Raw genomic sequence first — 13,787 nt, 5'->3', positions numbered from 1 at the left:
AATAAGGACACACAGGGACCTGACACAATGTGTCATTCAGCTTAGATGATAACCAAATGGGCAACTCTCAGACAACATGGAAAAATTATTCAGATCTTCTTCCTTTGCTGTTCTTCCTGGAGAACAAACTTCCTGGAGCCTAGCTACCAAGGCAAAGGGAGGTACTCCGCACCCAGGCCAACATGTGGCCTGCAATCTCTCTCTGCCTCAACCACCGAGAGATCTCGTAAACTGCCTTTCTAGGGAGAACATGAGGACAGCAGTCCTGTCTTTGTGTGCCCTGGGCTGGACAAGGTTGGCAGCCACTCCACAGATGGTGTCTCCGCAGAGCACCAGTGTAATGAGCATTGTGCCTCTTTCCTCTTCCTTGGCCAGTCCTGAGCTGCTGTAGTTGCAGGTGTTCTAAAGGCCAGTGGCCAGACAGGCAGGACACTGCTGGTACCAGTCAATTGGAACTGGTTTCTGAGGACAGTCCATGAATGTCTCAACTCTGGGGCTTTTTGAGAGATAGCATCAGCTGAATTCACCCAAGGGCTTTGTGTTGTATGGCAAGCAGAGACGGAAAATCTGGCCTCTAGTCTGTTTCAGACACTCAGGCACACACCTGAAGTTACAGACCTCTTTTTATCTTTACTACCCGCAATCTGCGTTCTGTCTTGCAGGATCTGAGAGGAGCTCCTCTGGAAGACCTAGAGACCACTTTATTACACACACATGTGCATTGCAGCAATCTGGCTCCTCCTACGTCACTTCAGGGCCAACACACTGCCCTTGGTGAAGAGTGCAGTGCAGGCGGGAGCAAGCAAGCTAACGCCCCAGAGCAGCTGGTGCTGCGCTCCGGGTGGGAGGACCAGGTGGACCCAGCCTCAAGCTGGAGTCACGAGGACTGGACACGCTGCTTCTGCCCACTTGTGCCTAGGCCCTCAGGCGAATCCCGCAACGTGGGTAAAACAACAGGAAGGATAAACCGCAGACGCCAGCTGGGGAGGGCCACCAAAGTTACTTTTCAAGGGGTGGAGATATAGCTCAGTGGCACAGCTCCTGTCTGGCAAGCGCAAAAGGTCCTGAGTTCGATTCCCGGTATCAAAAAAAAAGGAAAGCAACGAGTCAGGCGGCCGTGGTCTGCACGTCGCGGACAACCTCGCGCGGGTCCCGAGTTCCCGCGCGCGCGCCCGCCTGCAGCTGAGCCCGGCGATCACAAGGCCGAGTCATACACCCCGCCCGCCAGCCCGCTTTGTCAGCCCAGAGGGCCACGGGGGGCGGGGCTGGAGCCGGGGGCGGGGCGCGCCGGGGGCGGGGCGCGCCGGGGGCGGGGCGGGGCGTGACCCAATAAAGGCCTCGCTCCGCCCACCGCCCGGCCGCGCGCCGAGCCGAGCGGGTCCCAGGGCGCGAGCGCAGCCGAGCGCGGCAGGGCGGAGCGCACCGAGGCCAGGGCCTAGCGGGCGGCGGCGGGCGGGGTTCCGGGAGCGGTTGCCTGGGCCCGGCCGGCTCGCCCGCGCGTCCTCCCCTCCCTGCGCGCCCGCGGCCTCCTCCCCCTGCGCGCGCCCGCGGCCCGCTCTCCGCGCCCGCCCCGCCCGCCGGGATTCGAGGCCGCGGCGGCCAAGATGGCGGGTACGTGGCCTGCGCCCGCGCCCGCGTTCCCCTCACGGCGGCGGCGGAGGGCGGCCGGGCCGGGGGCGGCGGGGGCGCCGGGACGGCGCGGGCGCGGGCGCTGACGGCTCTCTCCTCTTGTCTCCCGGCGCAGACCTGTCGCTGCTGCAGGAGGACCCGCCCGACGACGCCGACGGCTGTGAGTGGGGCCGGGGCCGGGGCCGGGGCCGGGGCCGGGAGAGGGCTGGGAGGAGGCGCCGCGTCCCGCTGCCGAGGTCCGGCCTGGCGCATTGTCGCCCGGCTCTCGGCCCTGTGGGCCGGGCTCTGAGATGGGGGCGGCCCTGGCCGCGGTGGGGACCCAGGCTGAACGCGGGGTTCCGAGGTGCGGCCTCGGCGGTGCGGCCGCTGCGTCTCTAGGTGTGGCCTCACCCCAGGGGCCGGGTCCACACCGCAGGTCTTGGCCGCTCAGAGTGGTGGACCGTCTCTAACGCGCTGACATTGCACGGCTCTGAGAAATACTTGAAGTTTTGAAAGAGTCGATCCTTTGATAGACTAAAAAGAAAAAACCCACAAGTTGTTTTTACGTCGTCTCCCTCGTGGCGATGAAAACGGAACTTAGGAATTTTTAATTTTGTACGTGCTTTTCTAAGCATTAGAATAAGTGATGTTGATGACAGAAAAGACAAAGGAGCGTTAAGCAAGTGAGTATGGAAAGAAGTGACGCTTGGTGACTAACGTAAAACCCTTCCCTTTCATGCTCGTGGTCCAGAATAGAGGCAGGAGAATCATCGAGCTGTGAAATGCATGTTAGGAGCGCAGGTGTGCAAAGCGAGAGGCGTGAAGGAGGGGAGCTAGGGTCCTGCGGGGCGGGGCTGGGCTGTGCTGACTTCCACCTGTCCAGGAAAATCGGTTGGAAGCTCAGGTTGAAAGGTTGAATACCTGTGGGATAGATTCAGAGATGGCCCTGGCTTGAGATTGCTCTCTTACTACTAAGTAGTTAATCCTTAGCATTGTCCAGTGTTGCTCCCCCTTATCCAAGGCTAAACTTAATTTTTAAATGCCTGATTGTTTTTGAGTAAAAGGTTTATTATTTAGAAGGATTCTCTCCTCCTTTCCCTCGCTTTTTCCCTCTCCTTCTCCCCCTCCCCATCCCTCCCTCCCTGTCCTTCCTTCTGTATCTTTGGTAGTACTGAGACTGAGGACTGAATCCAGGGCCTGCACATGCTAGCCAAGCTCTTCACCACTGAGCTATACTCCCTCAACCACTGACCCTTTTAACTTTTGAGAGAAGAGCTCCAAGTTGCCCGGGCTGGCCTCGAACTTGTCGTCCTCCTGCTTCAGCCTCCCCAGCAGCAAGGATTAAAGGCATGCTTCATGGTGCACAGTTAAGAGTAATCATTTTTAAAGCAAATAAATCACATATAAATTTATCTATTGCTAAATCTGGTGGGGGTATATTTTCTTAGATAGCTGTCTACAAGAAGCACAACTCATGGTGAAGGATAGCTTTCCTATCACATTTAATGTTTTCCTGTAAGTTATTTAATCTGGCTAATAGTATATTGAAAATATTAGTTATAGCTGCTCTTGATTTCAGCTTTCTTACAAGGTTAGGATCTGAGAGGTGGTCCTGATTGTTATCTCTAGATGTAGCTTTTTACTGTATTTATGTTCAGGACTTTAAGATGTGACTGACAGTGGCAGGAACATAGGCATGTTCTTGTCTTCTTGATTAAGGATTCTGTACTCTGAAGGGCAAGACAGTGCAGCGACTTCACAGACTGCTGGGAACACACACTGGACTGGAAAGCAAGCCTGGAGAGCATTCAGCAGTGAGCTTGCAGACTGCCTGAACTGGGGCTGCTGCTGTGAAGAAGAAAATCACAGCCCCAGCCCTCTAGTGGTTTCCACAGTTTAAATACAGTACTGTGAGCACCAGGGGCTCTGTGGCTCCATAGTGAACAACACAGATGCCAGCCAAGTGGCCTTATAGCCTTCACAGTCTCTTTGGGCAGACTTGGGTCTCCTGTAACATCTGTGCCTCCATGTTTTCGTTTGTAACCAGGCTTCACATTACCTGTCTCATGGTTGACCAGGGCTTTACAGAATGAATGTGTGTGAGACTCAGTTCAAACCTGCTGGGGAGTGGTGATTGCTGTTTTGAGTAGGGAGCAAGGGTGACATAAAAAACAAAGGAGGTACTGATGTTGAAGTGTATACCACAGCACTGATCTACTTGGAAATGCTGCTAGGAAATGATGCATTTAACTTTTTTTGACTGTTCCCTGTCTGTGTTAATGTAGGCTAAAACCTTACACATTTGAAAGTACAAGCCTGTTAGAATAGCTGCTGCTGTGTCTCAGTTGCTAAGGTTTTTATAGGCCATACCCAGAATATTCAGGGACAGAGGGTCTTTGAACATATGGTCAGTTGAAGGATCACTTGTCATCTTTTGTAAAGGGAGAATGAGTGAACAGGAGATCTGGTCATGGTACCTACATCCAGGCAAGGTGGTTACTAAGGATTTTTGTCACATCCAGAAGAAGCTGGAGAAGGTGGCCGGGAGGTGTGAGGTGGTGGAGAGAATGGAGGGCAGGCTGCGCTTAGGGGAGTTTAGAGCAGGAGTTTCTCTGTGCATCTCTTCCCACTCTGCCAGGCTAGCTTGGAGCCGGCCCTGGTGTTGGGAAGAGGTTACTTTCTGGTCAACTCTGCAACCTGATTGCCTTTTCTGAATGCAGAACCTAACTGGTGACAAGTGAGTAACCTGTAGCTATGGTGACAGGAGAGAATGCAGATAACAGGATTCTGGTTTTTTTATTTGTTTCAAGCCCCAGAGTCTGTGCACAGTTAGTAGAGTTGGTGAAAGAGTTGATCAAAGACTGATTTGGCTGATAACCTTAGAGATGAAAAAAACCCAATTCTAATATGTAAAAAATGGATATATTATATATCAGAAAGTCATAACTATAAGTAAATAAAATCATCAAGTACTATACAAATTAAGTCCAGGACAGTAATAAAATACTTTAAGGTTTAAGAGTGATATTTTTAGTAGTGTATCATGAAATTTATTTTAGATTTGAAAGTGAAAGCAAACCAGGGGTCTTGTTTGCCTTGTATAGATGTCTCAGCAAATTGAGAGTTGGATAAATGAATTTATTACTTACTCTAGTCCTTGAATAATGGGAGGCAGTACAAAACTATAGACTTTTAGATAAAGTTAATTTCAAATTTTAAGTATTCCAAAGATGCAATTTTGATTTTCATTGAAGTTGCTAGATTTCTAAGATGACTGAAATAGGAATTAAAATAAGGTAGGAGTCTGTGAACTTGGGGCTGAAGGTTTAGCTCAGCGGCATAAGCACCTGCCTTGGAAGCAGGCAGTCATGATTTCGATCCCCGGTATTGATAAAAAGGAAAAAGACAAAAAAAAAAAGAGTCTATGAACTAATATGTAAAAAATAATTTCATTGAAGGAGTTTGACTAAAATACAAACTTTTATTATAATAAGATATTGAAGACTTTTAAGTAATGGTTTTATGACATGCAATAGTTTAAAGTGAACTTAATATGCATATTAGTCTTCCCAGTGGTTGTGTGATATGTAGGCTGTGGTATTCTGATACTGATAAATAACTCAGTTGATGCCCAAAGGGACTAAATTATTTTCTCAAGGAACACAACTCTTAAATTCAGACAGAATTTTAACCTAGGCCTTATGATTGTAAGTATTGTCTCTTAAGTTATGCACTTTTCAGCACTGAATGGCCCAGACCTATAGACAATTTCAAGAAATGAAAATGAATCTAGGCTGCTGCAAGCTCCAGGGGAGGCTGGAGTTTGGGTATAATATAGTTTATTTAGTCTGTGTACTAAGCATGATGTTGAAGAACTTGTGAAACTGTATGATGGCATGTGTCATGTCACAGGTTTTTCATTGTTGAAGTTGTGGAATGTAAAAGGCATGACTGTATCCTGGACTGGAGTGCAGTGTTGAAGCAGTGTGTGGAAATGCTCTAGAACCTGCCCTGGCTGCCCCTCCCACAGCTTTGGAAAACTAGCCCTGGGCCCCAGGGAGTGGAAGAGTAGAGGACTGGGGCTGTGCCCATTAGCAGCCAGTGAATCATTGGGAATTTCTCAGAAGGTGCCCTTGAGTGTGATGGTATTTAGTTGTTATTCAGCAGGGATTGAGAGAGTGAGTCATGAGATGATGGGAACGTGTTGCGATTGCTACCAACAAGATAAGACAGAAGAAATCTTTACTTAGGAGTTGCACAGTTGATATTCTAGAACAGAGTACTTTAAAAATGGATTTAGTGGTATCCATCTGTGCGTAGACTCAATTGCAATGCAAATAGTTCCTTACATAGAGCCATAAGAAAGACAAAAGAGGAAATCCCTTTACAGCTATGCGCAGGCTTATAGCTACATGAAATGCAGCAAATGAAACAAAAAAGAATACCAAAACTAAATGCATAGTTTTGTTCTTGCCTATGAAAGATAAGCAGACTTTTCTAGGTAAGGTGCAGCAGTTGTTTTTGGTATTTCTGGTCCTTTTGTCTCAGTCTTTCTAAATCCATTCCCTGCCTGCTAACTGGGACTCTTAGAAACTAAGATGACTTACAGGTTTGAGTCAAAGACCTGAGAAGGAGGAACCTAAGGTGACCTGCCAGCTGGAAAAATCTGTGCTAAAAGCAGGGCAGACATTACAGAGATGACAGAGAGCACAAGGTTTTAACATCCAGGTCCAAAATCCCATAGGTGTGACACCCACTTTTTGCTTGACACATGAAATGAGTTGGCATTTTTTTTGTGTGGTTTGAATTTGCATTTTATTAATGCAATAATATTCATTTGTTTGTGTGTCCATTTAGTTTCTTCTTAAGAGAAGTTCACATCCATTCACATCTGTTGCTCATCTTTTCATTGGATTATATTCTTAGTAAGTTTTGAGAGTTTGTTACAATTCCAGCTACAGGTCCTTTCTCAGATATGTGGTTTGGAGATATTTTCTAATGTGTGACCTTTTTCAGTCTTAGTGGTACTCAAAAAGCTGAAGTTTTGAGTTCCGATTTTCATCATTCTCTCAGATGTTTTTTTAACAGATTAAGTTACCTGAGTTCCTGAGAGCTTTTCGGAAATTAGGCATTGTTGGATTTTCGTCAAATTTTCTCTTTGTTGGAAAGGTTATATATATATTTTGTTTTGTTTTTCAGTAGGATGAGTTACATTGATTTACATAATAAATACTGTTAATTGGGGAGGGATTTCAGACATACCCAAAAGCAGATGAATCACCTTGTACCCATCACTCTGTGTCTGTTTAACCTTACCCTTCTTCTGTTGTATAAACTTGGAGAAGAAAAAAGAGTTACCTGGCTGAATCTTTCCCTGCAGTAACCATTCCAAAATGTTACAGAGATCTGAGTTGTTATTCAGAGTTGGACTGATGCAGATCATTTTTACATTTAAATATATTAGACTAATTGATGGTAATTTGGACCTGATTAGTTCATATTTTATATTTGGACCACCTATGAGAAACAGGATTAGTGACCAAGGTAATTTTTTTTTTTTTTTTTGGTACCAGGGATCAGACTTAGAACTGTGTGCTTGCAAGGCAGGTGCTTATGCCACTGAGCTAAATCCCCAGCCAGTAATTTCATCTTTTGTATTTGGACCACCTATGGGAAATAGGATGTGACCAAAGTAATTAGGATAGGAAGAGCCTAAGGAAAGTGTCTTCTCACTGAAGAGTACAAACCATCCAGTTATACTGTATGGGAGATCCACACCCTGCAAGTGCTTTGATAAGCCACCTTCTTCATCAGACAGTGTGTAGAAAGCATGTTCATCGTGACTGAACACAACACTGCTCTTTTTGCTCACTTGTCTTGGGTCATCCCTCAGTTTCCAAGGATCCCCCTCATACCAAAATCTGTAGATGCACAAGTGATGTTTTTTCACGTGGCATATTTGCAAATAACATATATACATCCTCCTACATACTTTGAATCATCTCTAGATTACTTACAATACCTAATACAGTATAAGTGCTGTGTAAGTAGTTGCATTGTTTGGGAAATGACAAGTTAAAGAGAGTCTGTATATGTTCATTACAGAGGAAAGTTTGTTTCATTTATTTTTTAATACTAGGGTCTAAGCTTGGTTAACTCTGTGGATTGTAGATCCATGGACATGGAGGGCCAGCCATGTTCTAGAAAATTATTCTTGCCTTAAATTCACTTGAGATCGAATATAGTATAGGATAATTTTGTACTTATTCATAAAGATCAGTTTTAAGGATTTAGTCATTTTTACTGTTGATATTTGAAGGAAGGTTTTCTGATAAACTTATTTACATTACTGCAAGATACACATTGAAACTTGACTAACCTGTTACCTGAGGTTATGAGGACTGAATTGCATGGTCTTCCAGTTTATGTGTTTTTCTATAAATGGCCTTCTCCCAAACAATGACTTAATTGGGTTTCTGCTATATCAGTAGACTGGGGGTTAGAAAGTTCTGTAACAAGCCAGACAGTAAAAATTTTGGGTTTTATGCACCACATGGCTTTGCACTGTAGAGTGAAAGCAGCCATAGGCTGTATAAATGCATAACCGCAGATGTCTTCTAATAAAACTTAATTTACAAAGACCGTGAAGCAGTTTTCTGTTCTTCCATTGTGCTTTAAAATCCAGAATCTGTCACGTTTTTGTTCTTATCCAAAGTAGACTCCCCTCCACAAAGTAGATCTTCTGTGCATATTTGTCAAGATAAATCTTGATTTTAATTTTTTTTTTTTTTTTTTTTTTTTTTTTTTTTTTTTGAGACAGAGTCTCACTGTGTAGTGTAGGCTGGCCTTGAACTCTCTTATGCAGCCCAGGCTGGCCTTGAACTCAGGGTGATCCTCCTGCCTCGGCTTGTGAAGATAAATCTTAATTTTATTTTCAGAGGTTATGGGGGTGGGGCTTAAAGAGTATTGTGATCAAGCTTAGTGAAAGTTAAGGTTGTATATGAATCAGTTCTCTTTGGTGTAGTACTCCACCAAAGTGTTAATATCCTAATGGCTGGTGAGTATCCTAGGGAAGCATAAAATATGTTACAGTGACCCTTGACTCTTAAAGTACCTTTAGGCTATCTTCATTCACAAATAGGAAAGTATGTCCCTTCTTTATAAGGGGCACTGAATTTGGGCTTTTTAGGGAATTTGTGTGTGTTGGGGAGTGGGATAGAGGGATAGAGGGGAGGCAGCAGAAAATGAAAAAAAAGAGAAAAGGATAAAACTCCAAACACTGCATTTGCTGGCAGTGTATTGCAAGAGCTCCAAAGACTGCAGGGATTGCAAAAGAGGAAGAACTCTTAATTAGAAAAAACAGGAAGTACTTCTTGGGTGGTATTTGTAGTAGGTAATGGATGAGGCTGGTGAGGACAGAAATGGGACAGATGGTATCACACGTGACTATGAAGTTGTAGGGCGTGTTGCACAAAGCCAACATGGATTTAGTACCAGTGAGGGAACCAGCCTGGGGTGAGTTATGGCAGCTCTGGAATTGCTGCAGGAGAAAGCTGGACTTTCATGAAGACTGCTGGGTTTCCCCAGGGTTGAGTATTGAGGACATGCTTTAGGAATTTGAAATGCTGCTCATGGGCCACCAGGATTAGGATGAAGAAAGACTAGAAGTAGGTAAATCAAGATGGTGACAACAGCACAGGACAGTGGCCTTAAAGCCCTAAAAGCCCTATTACTCAGGGCTGGGGATTTAGCTCAGCGGCATAAGCACCTGCCTTGCAAGCAGTTAGTCGTGAGTTCGATCCCCAGTACCGATAAAAACGAAAACGACCGAAAAAAAAGCCCTATTACTGTATACTTGTAAAACAATTGGGAAAACCCTATCACTCATATTTCTAAAGTTGGTACCCAGTATTTCCTCTGTGAAATATTTACAGAGGGTGTAATTTCTATTGTATTATGAATATCAATATTTTGAGACTAAAAAGTGTCATGGGCCGGAGATTTAGGTCAGTGGCATAAGCGCCTGCCCAGCAAGCGTAAGGTCGTGAGTTCTATCCTTGGTGTCAAAAAAAAATAGTGTCACTTTAAGGTAAAATAAATGTAAACACCATAGCCTATGATATGTATTTCCATCCATTCTTTAAAACCCATGAATAAACTCATTAAATTGAAAATGTTACATTTTTCTTCTTGGTCTCTCCACTTCTCACACAGAATTTTATTCTGATGTGTTGTTATGTATTAGAGTTTTGATTCCCTCTTATGTATACCAAAATATATAGAAATATAAAATGTGCATTCCCTGTGACTGGCTGAGCTTAATGATACACACCAGTAATACAGCTGAGAAAGGAAACTGACAGGTTCAAATCCAGCCTGGGCTATATAGTGAGACCCCATCTCAAAAAAACAACAAAAATAATTGAAATTTCCTTAAAAACTTAAAAAATGTCTTTTTTTACTGTGTTTCCATTATTATTGTTAATAATCAGTTGATGATCCAGATATATTGTAAATTATGCTTTGCAGTCAACAATTTATAGAAAAGGCAGATAATGAATGAGGTTTTCAGAATTTATATAGACATTGTTATGGATTAAAAACTGGTGGTCAACTTAATGCCAGCTGAATTAAATCAATATGGTGCAGTGCGTAGATGCTCCACCTGAGGAAAGTTGCCAGCCTAGAGACATGAAGAAGAAGAGCTAGGTGTTACGGGTTTCTCGTAAGTGTTGCTGTTTCAAGCCACTGGTTCTCCTGGAGAAATGACTAGCTTCCCCAATGAGAGTTCAGCCATTATCATCAGAGGAGCCTGGGACCTTACTGGTGAGACTGGCTGCAGTTCACTTTGGGATAGCTTTGCTCCTTACATTGAGCATTGCTTCCTGGCTCTGGAGGGGAAGATGTGTGCTATCTTAGCCTAGCATGGACAGATTAATTTTTTAACAAGCTTCCAGGAGAAGCTTGTCATGCTGGCTTCCTGGCATGTAGTCTACTGTTCTCATTGTTGGAGGAGCTCTGGACTTCGTGTTGCTGAAGATTGCTGCAGTGCTTTTCAGGACAGCCCTGATCTTTATGATGAGCATGACTTCTCTGCTCCAGTGTAGAACCCTCAACCTCTCAGCATAGCTCCTTTACCCCCACTGACATACACTGTAGCATCCACCACTAACCTTTGGGCCTTCCCAGAGCAGATCCATAAAACAGACTGGCGTGAGTTCTTGTCGTGCGCACTAGCCCTCCAGCTGGACTCAAGGGAGGCAATGTCATGGGCTCTAGGTCTTCATCTGGACTTATGCAGTTCATTGTTGTGGGATCCAGGCCCTTGGCTGAATATTCTGGGTCTTTAGTGTAGTGAAAATTTCTTGCATTTTCTTGTGTTTAACTGTGGGTGACCATCATAAAATAATATTATAAATTCTGTGTCCTAATTGTAATTGTTCTCACAACCCCTAACTACAACAGTCATGAATATATGCAATTTATTATTTAGAATAAGACATATAGAATTTTAACTTTACATTTTAAGAGTTGTGAATACCAAGAAATTTTGTGGACATAAAGTAAATGAGATTGGAGAGTGTTACTTTGAAGTAGGCAGGTGCTATGCTGCTGAGCTACATCTCTAGCCCATAAAAATATAATTATAATGAGCTTTTCAGTCTGCATTTCTTTTTGGAAACAAAAGAGTGTAAACCACCTGATGTGTAAAAGTATTTAATACAATCTTTGGAGAGTTATCTCCTGACATGTTAATCAATAATTCAAATGGCTTCTTAATAGCACGGAAGATTTTCCTGCCTTGCGACAGTGAACCCAGCAGCTTTTAGAGTGTGCATTTGTATCAGATGAGAGAGGAAACTGTCAGAGGGGAAAACCTGGGATTCCAAATTCCAGAAGTGACTGACATCTGGAAAATCTGCCGAGGGAACCTTCTTATGGGTGCTTTTGGGTAGCAGCACTCCAGTTTACCCCAGGTAGAAATCCACCAGTGTTTCCAGAAGTGAAAGGAAGAGACCAATACACAATTCTTTATTATTGCAAGACATCTGCTGTGCTTGTGTCTTAGTACATTTTGTAGTGCTATAAGAGAATACAGACCAGATCACTTAGAAGGAACAGAAATTTATTGGCTCATGGTTCTGGAGGCTGGGGAGTCCCAGATCAAGGGGCCACATCAGGAAAAGACCTTCTTACTCATCTTCCTTGATGGAAGGGTAAAGAAGAGTGAGAGGATAGACTGAACCTATCCTTTTAGAAGAAACCCATTCCCAAATACTGTGGTGACAGCCTTGATCCATTCCTGAGAGCAGCGCCCCATGATTCAGACACCTTACCTTACATCCTACCTGCCAGCAACACATTCAAGCCATAGCTCTGTGTGTGTGTGCATATATGTGTGTGAACTGTTCATGTGAAGATGAAGGTATCAGGAAGCTATCAGGAAGATAGCTGTGTACTGTGTATGTGTAAACTGCATGTGAGGACAGAGGTATCAGGAAGATACCTGTGTACAGATCTACGTAAAAAGGATAAAAAGAATAGTCCAGAAAGGCAGGACAAAAGAACTGTGCATTTCCAAAACCCTAAGAATTTTTTTTTTACACTTTTTTTTTTCTTTTTTATTGGTACCAGGGATCGAACTCACGACCCCCTGCTTGCAAGGCAGGTGCTTATGCCGTTGAGCTAAATCCCCAGCCCCAAACCTAAGAATTTTAAGAAGCAAGTGTGAGTGTTGTGAAATGCTGCAGAGAAGTGAGACAGTAGGTCTGAGAAGTCTCCTAATTTTGGCAAATTATTGCTTATATTTGAGAAGAGAACCACAGAGTAAAGACAAATGGGCCAGGTTAGAGAACAGGGAAGTATTGAGAAGGCGGTGGAAGCTGCCAAAGGAATCACACCAATAGGTTTGAGGAGCAGTGGCATTCTAGGACTAGTCAGCTTGCTTCTAGAGTTCTAGAGTTATGTGAAAAAAAAAAAATACATCCTCTTGCTCATAAGCACAATACACCTATGTCTCCCTTCATCATTGGAGCTTTAATTCTGTAGTTGAGTCCTGGATGAGGTGATTGATATTTAAGGCCTATGTTCTTAGAGAAATATGTCATTGGACAATTACTGTAAGGTAGAAAGCATGTGGGGACCGAGACTGGCGAAGGAAGAGCGCTTGGGCTCTCTCCCTCTTGCTTTTGAGCAGAGGCCTGGTCACTTGTGGATGGTGTCCACACTGTCTTCAGACTGTTCTCTCCTGCTGCTCTGCTGCTGCTGGCACTGCCCCTCATCCTTGGCGCTGCCAGGTATATTAAGTGTGTGTGATAGGAAAGAATGGAGGTTGATTTTTTGAGGGCAATTCTGGGTACTTTTTTTTTCTTTTTTTGAGACAGGATCTGGCTCTGTAGTTCAGGCTGGCCTTGAAGTTACTATGTGTTCTGGGCTGGCCTTGAACTCAGCAGTCTTTCTGTCCCAGCCTTCCAAGTGCTGAGAGTACAGGCATGTGTCACCCCACCCACAAGATCTTAGATACCTGTAATAGAGATGTGGACTATCTTCTGAGAGAACTGTAAGATTCAAGGACAGCAGATTCAAAATTTTTATTGAGCTAATCTGACCTTAGCTAGAATTTGTAAGATCATTAAGTGACACTTGGGCAGGAGGGGTTTACTTGTAGTGGTGATACAGGTATAACCAGCAGGGTCTGTTCTTGCAAGGGTCAGGCTCAGTAACAACTGCGTCATAGGACCCCACTAGAGGAGTGTTAGGGAGAGAGATGTAGGTTTGCTCAAGGGCTGTGTGAGGACAGACTGGTCTTTTGCCTAGGAGGAGACACTGTGATCTTTGCTTTTGTTCCTTTTGTTTTTTTGTTTTGTTTTTTAAATGATGAAGTTGTTGAACAGTTTGCATTGGAATTGGTGGTAGTATGTCTTAAAAACAAATGCTCCTGTGTCATATAACTCTGAACCCTGGCAATGCTGAGTGAATGTGGGATTCTGCCATCTGCATACGGGTACGTGCTCCAGCTTATCTTAAACACAGTGGTGTTCAACAGTTACCACTGAATCTTCTGCATAGCTTTCTGTGGTCCAGAACCAGTATTATTCATATGTATCTTAGCATTAACACATAGGAGATTTCATGATTCAGTCTGAATTCCAGAGCCTGCATAAAGGTGCCTTTGTGGT

General features: G+C 44.2%; 1 protein-coding gene across 4 annotated transcripts in view; it reads left to right on the top strand.

Annotated features, from left to right (window-relative positions):
- Window positions 1–1,440: 1,440 nt before the first annotated feature.
- The window catches only part of Ppp4r1 (protein phosphatase 4 regulatory subunit 1), a 48,521-nt gene continuing 36,174 nt past the window's right edge, over window positions 1,441–13,787 (top strand). The window contains exons 1-2 of one of the 4 annotated variants that reach the window (XM_063231972.1): window positions 1,441–1,611; window positions 1,745–1,789. In XM_063231972.1, the coding sequence (XP_063088042.1) occupies window positions 1,605–1,611; window positions 1,745–1,789 (52 nt within the window). In that variant the 5' untranslated portion in view covers window positions 1,441–1,604. Of the gene's footprint in view, window positions 1,612–1,744; window positions 1,790–2,782; window positions 2,975–13,787 lie in introns of those variants that run through there. The other 3 variants (XM_063231968.1, XM_063231971.1, XM_063231970.1) reach the window with 3 other exon arrangements.

This window comes from Cavia porcellus, unplaced genomic scaffold (genome assembly GCF_034190915.1).
Source record: "Cavia porcellus strain 051 isolate PalLab524CR breed Dunkin Hartley unplaced genomic scaffold, mCavPor4.1 scaffold_20, whole genome shotgun sequence".
In the NCBI taxonomy this organism is placed as follows: Eukaryota; Metazoa; Chordata; class Mammalia; order Rodentia; family Caviidae; genus Cavia; species Cavia porcellus.
The sequence above is the reverse complement of the archived record's forward strand: the minus strand, read 5'-3'. Positions and strand labels throughout refer to the sequence as shown.